The 9,579-nt window shown below is 44.3% G+C and overlaps 1 protein-coding gene and 1 pseudogene across 2 annotated transcripts; one reads left to right on the top strand and one right to left on the bottom strand.

Annotated features, from left to right (window-relative positions):
* Positions 1 to 1,009: 1,009 nt before the first annotated feature.
* Positions 1,010 to 4,957, bottom strand: TRAPPC5 (trafficking protein particle complex subunit 5). 2 transcript variants are annotated; one of them, XM_072600889.1, is made up of 2 exons: positions 4,821 to 4,957; positions 1,010 to 2,567 (listed from the first exon to the last, which is right to left on the bottom strand). In XM_072600889.1, exon 2 carries the CDS (start codon positions 2,544 to 2,546, stop codon positions 1,980 to 1,982), a length of 567 nt encoding a protein of 188 aa, XP_072456990.1. In that variant the 5' UTR covers positions 2,547 to 2,567; positions 4,821 to 4,957; the 3' UTR covers positions 1,010 to 1,979. The 2 variants fall into 2 exon arrangements, with proteins under 2 accessions (XP_072456990.1, XP_072456991.1); XM_072600890.1 differs by lacking the exon at positions 4,821 to 4,957 and adding an exon at positions 4,552 to 4,687.
* A 2,665-nt stretch (positions 4,958 to 7,622) lies between these two features.
* Positions 7,623 to 8,234, top strand: LOC140498096 (vesicle-associated membrane protein 4 pseudogene; annotated as a pseudogene).
* Positions 8,235 to 9,579: the final 1,345 nt, after the last annotated feature.

The raw sequence follows: 9,579 nt of genomic DNA, 5'->3' as shown, positions 1-9,579 counted from the left end.
TTGGACTGAACTGAATTGAATTGAATCACCTTGACAAACCAGGAAATATAGACTCCAAAGGACTAATAATGAAACATCTCTCCTTCCTCTGGCAGAGAGACGGGGGAGTATAGGTAGAAAATGAGACATAAATTTGTCAGACACAGTCCATGTGTTGACTTGTTTTGATAAATTACATTTCTTTGTTACAAGGACAACTTTTATTGTGGGGTGGAGAGGGTTCCTTGGGAAACTACAGTTTTGGAGTTTTTTTAAATGGAGGTGTCATTTCAAGTCCCTTCCAGTTCCGAGTGACACCTAGAGTCTTTCATCCAGGCCTGTCCTTTTCACTAAATACACAATTAGTCTGGGAAATTAAGCATAAACAGAATGATAATAAGCCATAGGATTTAAAGTTGGACAGGATCTCAGAGATCATCTAGTTCAATCCCTTCATTTTACTGAATAAAAGGAGGGCCAAAGAGGGAAAAGGATTTGTTCAAAGTCACAAAGATAGAAAAGCGCAGAGCAACGATTTAAACTTAGCTCCTCCAACTCATGAGCTCAGCAGACTGCTTCCTGACTACAATATAGATAGCAGAAGCCTCTATGTCCTCTGTCTACTTCTGCAGTCGATGAACTTCCAGCCTAAATGGCTCTCCCCAAATAGTGCTAAACTCGACATCATCCAAAAAAGGTTTTGTAAAATGAAGATGGCAGGGCCTGCCCTCAACTTCTTGGCCAAGTTCACATCCCTAACCATCTACTCACCAAGGCAAACTCAACTACAGCACCCAGAGCTGTGGAGATAACAAGCACAAGAGATGGTTAAGCCCCTTTTCCCACCCACATGGCTCATGACCACTAGGAATGTGGGCTGGAACTCCAACCCTGAGCTCTCAGGCTCAAAGCTCAGGAAAAAGTATCCAAAAATACAGAAAAGGGCAGGAAGAAGAGAAGACAGGAGCCCTGGTAGGCACAGGAAGCTCTGCTCTGGGTGAGGTGACCAAAGAAAGAAAAGGACAACAGATTTATCTCTAGGAACACTTAGCTTTAATGTATATCACACTGTTCTAGCAGCAATTCACTGTCCTCAGAGAAAAATATCCAAAAGATATTATGAGGACTGAACTATCATCCAAGACTCAGATGGACAAGGGGGAAAGGAACTGAGAAAAGGCAGAGGAATCCTGGGGTGAGACAGGGATTAAGCATCTGACTATACTCCTTCCCTAGAACTAAAAAGACCAGGTTTGGGGCTGATCAAGGGAACTATCCCCTACTCAAACAGGAGTAGGAACCACTAGAACAGCTCAATTTCTGGTCCCTAGCCAGTGTGTCATGGGATAGAACTGTGTGGGACCCTCCTTCCCCCAACCCCGCACCCCAGGAAGCAGATATAAAGTCATGGGGTCCTCTAAATAGATACTCCCTAGAGGGTCTGGGCAAGAGGACTGCAAAATTTCTTCAAGGAAAACTGCCTGTCTTCCCTGGCTAGACTTACTGCCTGATTCTTCTTCAACTGACAATATACAAAAGCCCCTACACTGAGCTACCCAAGAAAGCAGGCAGAGAAGAGTCACAGATTAAGAAAACCCAGGTAACAAAAACTGGACCCTCCCCTCTTTCCATCCCCACTCATCCCTATACCATCCAGAAGATGATATATGAAAAATAAAAATAAAAATAAAAAAATAAAAACAGGCCAAACCCAGACTGTGGAGGTTAGCCTGATCAAACCTAGAAGAATCTGAGCCTTGTATCCCTGAGCATGCCAGGGAATATGCTCCCTGATACCAAAAACTACACACAGACAATGTCTGGTGACTGAATGCAGAGAGTCAAGAGCCAGGGAAAATGATGAGGATTCACATCATGGTAGGTTGGGGGCAGGGGCAGAGGGTAGGTGTAGGGGAGAAGACTGCTCATCTGCCAATGGGAACAGTCCAGGGGTACGAAGGACCATCATTCAAAAATGCATTCCCTAGCCTGTCCTCTGTTCAGCGGCCATCCAGGGCTCGGTCCCGGGCAATGACAGCCTCGTCGAACTTGATCATAAGTGTGGTACCCTTGTGCCAGTGGGCGGTGACCTTGGCAGGGAAGCCACTGTGGGTGAGTACAGCTTCAACCACACCTGCTGTGAAGCTGGCACAGTTGAGTGTGCTGTTCTCCTTGGGCACGGAGATGTAGGTGTTGATCAGTGGTTCACGCTCGATGATGTAGTAGGTCTTGTCATCGTCATTGGCTTGTTCCAGCTTGTCTGCCTCCTTGCCAAAGAGTGCCCGCCACACTGCACCCTTGACAAAGAGCAATGCGCCCAGTACCCGAGTCTCGCGTCGGCCGCCCTTCTCCCGAGTGGCCAGGCCATCCAGCACTCGGGCGCCTACCTGCTGACCCAGTTCTGCCAGCCGTGCCTGCAGCTCTGCCACGGAGTACACACGATTCTGGCAATACTGAACCAGCTCCGAGAATAGCAGGGAGAAGGCACTCAGGCTCACCTCTGTCTTGGGCCTCACTAGTGATCGCTCCAGGATGGCCGACTTTCCCCTTGTGAATCGTGCATCCATGGCCTCTGGGCAGTGGACAACCTTGGGGGAAGAAGCAATAGTATAAGATCTAAATCAGCCTCTCTGAGACTTCCACCCCATTTTCCTCATTGTCCTCTAGGGCCAAAAAGACCAAACTTAATCCCTTTCTCATATGACACAAATTCACAAAAGATCAGTTCAACTGAGCAACATTACCAAAGTGCCTCCACCAATTCAGACTGCTGCCCCAGCCAGCCTTGGACTTAGTAGTAAGGCACACAAAGAGGAGATGACTTACCCAGAATCACACAGCTAGTGCTGAAGGTCAGATCTGAACAAAGCTGTCTCCTTGGATTTATTCCAGCTCTCCACCCACCATCTCATGCTATCTCTTTATATGCTCAAAGTCAGGCATTCCACCAAACCCGTCTTCTGTTTTCCAGGTCAAATATACCTAGCTCCTTCCTCTACTTTCCCCACTGCCATGGTCACTTCCTCTGGACATGCTCGCACTTGTTACAAGTATCTGTAATTGTATCAGTGTGAGGTACTTAAGAATGCTAGGAATATGATCAAATAGTGTCACCTTAGCTTTGGTAAACCTGCCAATATCTTTTCTAAAAAGTGATCCCAAAATATTGGGAACCACAAAAAATTGAGTACTACCAATATTGACCAATTAGAGCAGGAATATATCCTCTTTTGTCTTTGTTTCTCCAGCCTCTAGCATACAGCAGGTGTTTAAAAAATGCTTATTGCGTGGATCTGAATTGAACTGAATTCTGGACACTAGACCTCTCAATGAACTCACTTCTAGTTGTCAAATCAGACCATTGCCTCACAGAGAGCTTTCAGTTCACTTAAATTCCCATACAAACCAGTATCTAACCACATAAGTCTTTCTGGGTCTCAGTTTCATTCTCTGTAAAATGAAGATAGTAATGTGTACACTACCTGTAGGTGATACAGATGAAACGTCAGGAAGATTTCAAATCCTGCCTCAAACACTTACTACTCATGTGAACCAAGAGTTAAAAACTTAACTCTCTTTGTTTCAATTTCCTCACCTGTAAAATAGGGAAAATAACAGCACCTACTTCCCAGGGTGGTTGTAAGAATCAACTGAGATACCATTTATAATGGGCTTTGTAAAATTCCATCAATGCTAGCTATTACGTTATTACCTACTTCCCAAGATTATTGTAAAGAAAGAGCTTTATAAGCTGCAGTTATGTGAACTGACCATCATCGCATGGAGATGTCTCTGAGCTCTCAAAAGCTATGCCAATAAAACATGCAAGCTCTGGCAAGTGCTCCCTGGCTGAACAGGCTTGTACGGTGGGGCTAGGGATGGATGGATTGTCACCTAGCTAAACACGAAGGCTCTGAGACAACGAGAATGACTCTTCTTCCAGCCTCATGGCTGCTCAAGATCCTCTCCCCAAAGACCTGATCTCTGGGACCAGTCAGACCAGTTCAAGGTCAATCACAAATCCTTGAAGGCCCAATAAACAAGGATAGGAAGCATGTAAGGTTTGCACAGGGCTTTACAAAATAGTTATCTCCTCACAACCTGCGCAGGAGGGAGGGGGGCGCTACACCTATCCTCAGTTTACAGATGAGGAAACTGAGTCACAAACCCTTTAAGTGACTTGCTCAGTCTCACAGCAAGCAAATGTCAGAGGCAGGATGGGAACTCTCGGGAGGTTGATGGGGAGGACTGGGGCTTTTATTGGCTGAAAGTCATTGATTTTCAGGGTCTGGGGTCTGAGAGCCTTTGTAAGCCCCCCCCCCCCCCAAGGCCAAGGCTCCCCAGTCCGGGCCTAGATCTCCCATACATCCCCAGTCGTGGAATTCCCTGGGAATGACCCTTCCAACCCCTCTCCCCCATGGAGGTCCCAGACTCAAATCTCAACCCCGCCACTTCCTTCCTGTGGGACCTTGGGTAAGTCCCTTAACCTTCCTGGGCCTCGGTTTCTTCATCTGTAAAAGAAGGGGAGGTGGGCTCTGGGAGGTCGCTTCCGGCTCTAAATCGAACGCTGACCTCTCTAGGGCCGCTGGGCCCAGCGATGGCCTCTAGACGCCGGACAGGCCCCCACCCGCAGTCCCAGCCCCGGGCCCGGGAGGCGGCCGCTCGGAGATCGCCGCGTTAGGCGGAGGCCCAGAGACGGGCAGCGGCCGGCCCGGGCAGCACAGCACAGGCCGGGCGCGGGCCCCGAGGCCTCGGTCTTCCGAGACTCCGGCTCCCGGGCCGGGGAAACCCCGCGCGTTTTCTTCACATGGGGACGAGGCCCGGGGGCCGAGGAGACTCACCAGGCCCTTCGAAGCCGCGGCCGAAGGCAGAGCCTCTTTACGGCGGCCGTAAAAGACCAGGGCGGGCGCAGGCGCAGACAGAGCTGTCAGCTCGAGCCGAGACCCGCCCAGATCCGAGGGAGGGGGCGGGTCTCGGCAGGAATAACCCAGACTAGAGAGCGCAGGCGCAGAAAGGAGGCGGGAGCTGCCCTGACTAGAGAGCGCAGGCGCAGAAAGGAGGAGGGAGCTGCTCTGACTAGAGAGCGCAGGCGCAGAAAGGAGGAGGGCGCTGCCCTGACCGGAGAGCGCAGGCGTGAGGGGGCGGGGCGGGTGCCGGCGACGTTCTCTTCCTAATCTAGTTCTCCTACGAGGAGCCCCCTGCGCAGTGGTCTAGGAAACTGAGGCGCAAAAAACGCGGAAGAACCGCGATTGTAAAGCTGCCTGCTGGGCCTCAGTTTCCCCCTCTGAAAAAATCTTAATCATAAAACTTACGTTACCTACGTCCCGGGGTTGTTGTGAAGAAAGCGCTTCATAAAAATGCATGTCGTCTTTGAAGTACGAACTGATTATTGTGGTCATACCTAAAGATCAGAGGCCATCTAGTCCTACACACACACAACACACACAACACACATTCACACAACACACAAAAACATACACACAAACTTACAACACGCAACACACTCACCACACACAATACACAACACACATACACACTCACAACACACACATACAATACACACACAAAACACATTCACACAACACACAAAAAAACACAACACACACTCACAACACACACACATACAATACACACACAAAACACATTCACACAACACACAAAAAAACACACAACACACACTCACAACACACATACAATACACACACAAAACACATTCACACAACACACAAAAAAACACACAACACACACTCACAACACACACACATACAATACACAACACACAAAAAAAACATACACAACGCACATACACACTCACAACACACACTCACAACATACACACATACAATACACACACAAAACACATTCACACAACACACAAAAAAACACACACAACACACACTCACAACACACACAACACACATTCACACAACACACAAAAACATACACACAAACTTACAACACGCAACACACTCACCACACACAATACACAACACACATACACACTCACAACACACAACACACACAAAAAACATACACAACGCACATACACACTCACAACACACACTCACAACATACACACATACAATACACACACAAAACACATTCACACAACACACAAAAAACATACACAACACACACAAACTTACAACACACAACACACTCACCACACACAATACACAACACACATACACACACACAACACACACTCACAACATACACACATACAATACACACACAAAACACATTCACACAACACACAAAAAAACACACAACACACACTCACAACACACACTCACAACATACACACACAAAACACACAACACATACACACTCACAACACACACTCACGCAACACACAAAACACACAACACACTCACAACACATACACAAAACACATTCACACAACACACACAAAAACATACACAACACACAACACATACACAAAACACATTCACACAACACACACACTACACAACACACACAAAACATTCACACAACACACACAAAAACATACACAACACACATACACACAACACACAACACACACAAAACACATTCACACACACTACACAACACACACAACACACACTCACACACTCACATACCACACACACACTCACACATTTTACAAATGAAGAAACTGAGACCCAGGGAAGTTTAATAATATGGAAGGTAAAACAAGAAGCAGCGACAGAATTTGACACACATTTAAGTGTGTATTACGTATATGCATACATGTCAACTACTATTATTAGTAACTTCCATAATAACCTGTGTGTGTATCCATCCCCTAGTTAGTAGTATGTAAACTCCTTGGGAGCAGGGACGATCATTTTTATCTTTATAACCCCAGCACCCAGCACAACACCTGGTAAACAGGCCGAGTTTAATAAATGTTTGTCCAGCTGACAAGATGACTTTTTTGGACAGATTTGTGCTTTCATTGGTGGGTGGAGTGAACTCTCCTTGAGAAAACTCCTTCTGCTCATGAAAATCAGCACCTGTTCTATAGCTGATTAGTACTTTTTAAATCCCTACTGTATACCAGGAAGAATGTGTCAGAGGCAGAGCATTCCCTGTCTTGAGCCCAGCTGTTTACATCCCATGTCTACTATTATCATCATTGTATGCCTTTTTTATTGGATCAGAGAGAAAGTCTTCAGACAAGCTACCAATGTACTAGTATTCTTTTCTATTTAATATTCTATAAACTATTGCAGAGAGGGATAAAGTGATTATTTTTTTGTAGCTTAATAAAAGTATTAGAATATAATTTCATTGTCTGTAAGTTCACCAAAAGCATCCTCAGCTCAACTCCACTTGCACATGGGATGATAGGAGATCATCTGGTTCAACCCTCACCTTCATTTTACAAGTGAGGAAACTGAGATCCAAAGAAATTATTTTGTTCCCACAGGATTCTGAACTCCTCTACAAGGTTTCTGTATTTTCAAAGGTTTTCATCCTAAGTAGTTTGAAGATGATGAATATTTGGTATGGTGACATGTATTAAGAATGTTGCTCCCTCCGCCCAGCCTGGCCTGGCTCCCAGGGGCGACCAGGAGCCTCCCAGCGGACACCCAGGTGGTGGATATCTGCCTCTTAAAGGTGGGAAAAGGAAAACAACTTTTTGAGTAATAAAGATGCCTCCTAAATTCAAGCGATGATGATGATGATGATGATGTCACTGGTTCTGTGAAAAGTGAAAGGAGAAACCTTTTGGAAGAAGATTCAGATGAAGAAGAGGATTTTTTCCTAAGGGGCTCATCTGGACCAAAATTTGGACCTTGGAATGACAAAATTAGGCATGTACAAAATCAGGTGGATGAAGTAATTGATGTCATGCAAGAGAATATTACAAAAGTGATTGAAAGAGGAGAGAGACTGGATGAGCTGCAAGACAAATCAGAAAGCTTATCAGATAATGCAACAGCTTTTAGCAACAGATCTAAACAGCTTCGAAGACAAATGTGGTGGCGTGGATGCAAAATGAAGACCATCGTGGCTCTGGTTGCTCTCATCCTCTTGCTGGTGATTATCATTCCTATTGTCCTGAAATACCGGACTTGATTTGATGACCAGAGATCTTCAGTAAAACAGATCTGGGACAATTTAAAAAAAAGACGATTGCTGCATAATTTAATGAAATATGTATATGACTTTCAAAAGTGTTTTTTCTCAAGAAGTGAAAAGGCAAGTGTCCAGTTCAAATTGGAACATTGACAAGTTCCTGATTAACTTCCTCCCCTTCACAAAAAAATGCTCTCATTAATTTATTTTAAAACAGAAACATCTACTTTGCCATGTTATAGGAACCTAATTTGAAACTAGATACTTGCCAATACATCATTTGTATATAGAGTTAAACATTGACGATGATATTTATAATTCAACACAATTTCCTACTGTAAACTAGAGAGGTGGAGATTTATTGCATCAAGTTCAGGGATAGGGTGAGAGGTAAGAGATGAAACATTATATAATAGGGGATGGAAACCATTTAGTTAATGATTACGAAGTGTATAATTTTTCTCATGTAAAAAATTAGATTTTGGAAATGGTTTCCATATATTTATGGAGAAACTAATGTTTTCAATACTGCTACTTTCAGCTGTGACTAAAGACATTCCAGTAAACCTATTTTGTTTGTATGTAGAATTTGTGACAACTTTTTGTTTTTACTTTGGGGCTATGGTAGTGTATTCTGATCAATTTTAAAGCACAGTCTGGCACAATTAAGGCAGGAAATGAGATTGAAGGAAAGGAGAGCATCCGTGGAGTGTTTGGGAATAATGACTCCTACATGTGGGCACATTGTAATAAAAAAGTTTTCATTTCACTCCAGTAATAATTGGAGAGAAATTAAGAGATGATGAGTAAAGGAAATCCATAGATGCTCAATTTGTTCCAGTATTTACCCTCAACAAACCCTCCTTGCAGAGCTGCTAACAAGTAACAAAACTCAGTTGCTATGACTTTGACTGCCATTGCCTACTCACCATCTCTCCTTTGAGAGATGTGCTAATGTGCCATGAGATGGCCAAAAAGTAAGCAGCAAGACCTAGGAGAAGCTCTTGGGAGCCTGAGTAATCCACAGATGGATCATCTGTATCTGAAAAGTTACATGCTGGCTAACATTCAAAGTTGGACATTTTTCTTGACCTATTTTCACTTAATAAATAATGAAAGACAAAAAAAAAAAAGAATGTTGCTCACAAGTTTTTCTAAATCACTCCATTTGCTGTTTAAGATGAGTTGCCTTTGGAAAATTGTAAAAACTCGTTTTAATGACCCTAAACTTCTCATGGAAACAAAGGCCAACATCCTACCATGTTACAGTATGGTGGAGAGATATGAAATACAACAGTCTCGGAAGTATAAAAAATTGTGATATGGAGGACAATGGAGAGTGTACAGTGTATGTGAGCAGGCTGAAACATATAACCAATGAAAGACTTCAAAGAAGAATGAAAATAAAAGACATATCATCAGGAAAATTTAGGGTATAAAGAGAAGATGGACTGGTCACATGCCAAGAGGAAAGATGACAAGTAAAGAGCTAGACAGAGTGTTCCATGTCACCCTTGGGTATCAAGAGGA

The sequence above is a fragment of the Notamacropus eugenii genome, chromosome 4, assembly GCF_028372415.1.
Source record: "Notamacropus eugenii isolate mMacEug1 chromosome 4, mMacEug1.pri_v2, whole genome shotgun sequence".
NCBI lineage: Eukaryota > Metazoa > Chordata > Mammalia > Diprotodontia > Macropodidae > Notamacropus > Notamacropus eugenii.
The sequence above is the reverse complement of the archived record's forward strand: the minus strand, read 5'-3'. Positions and strand labels throughout refer to the sequence as shown.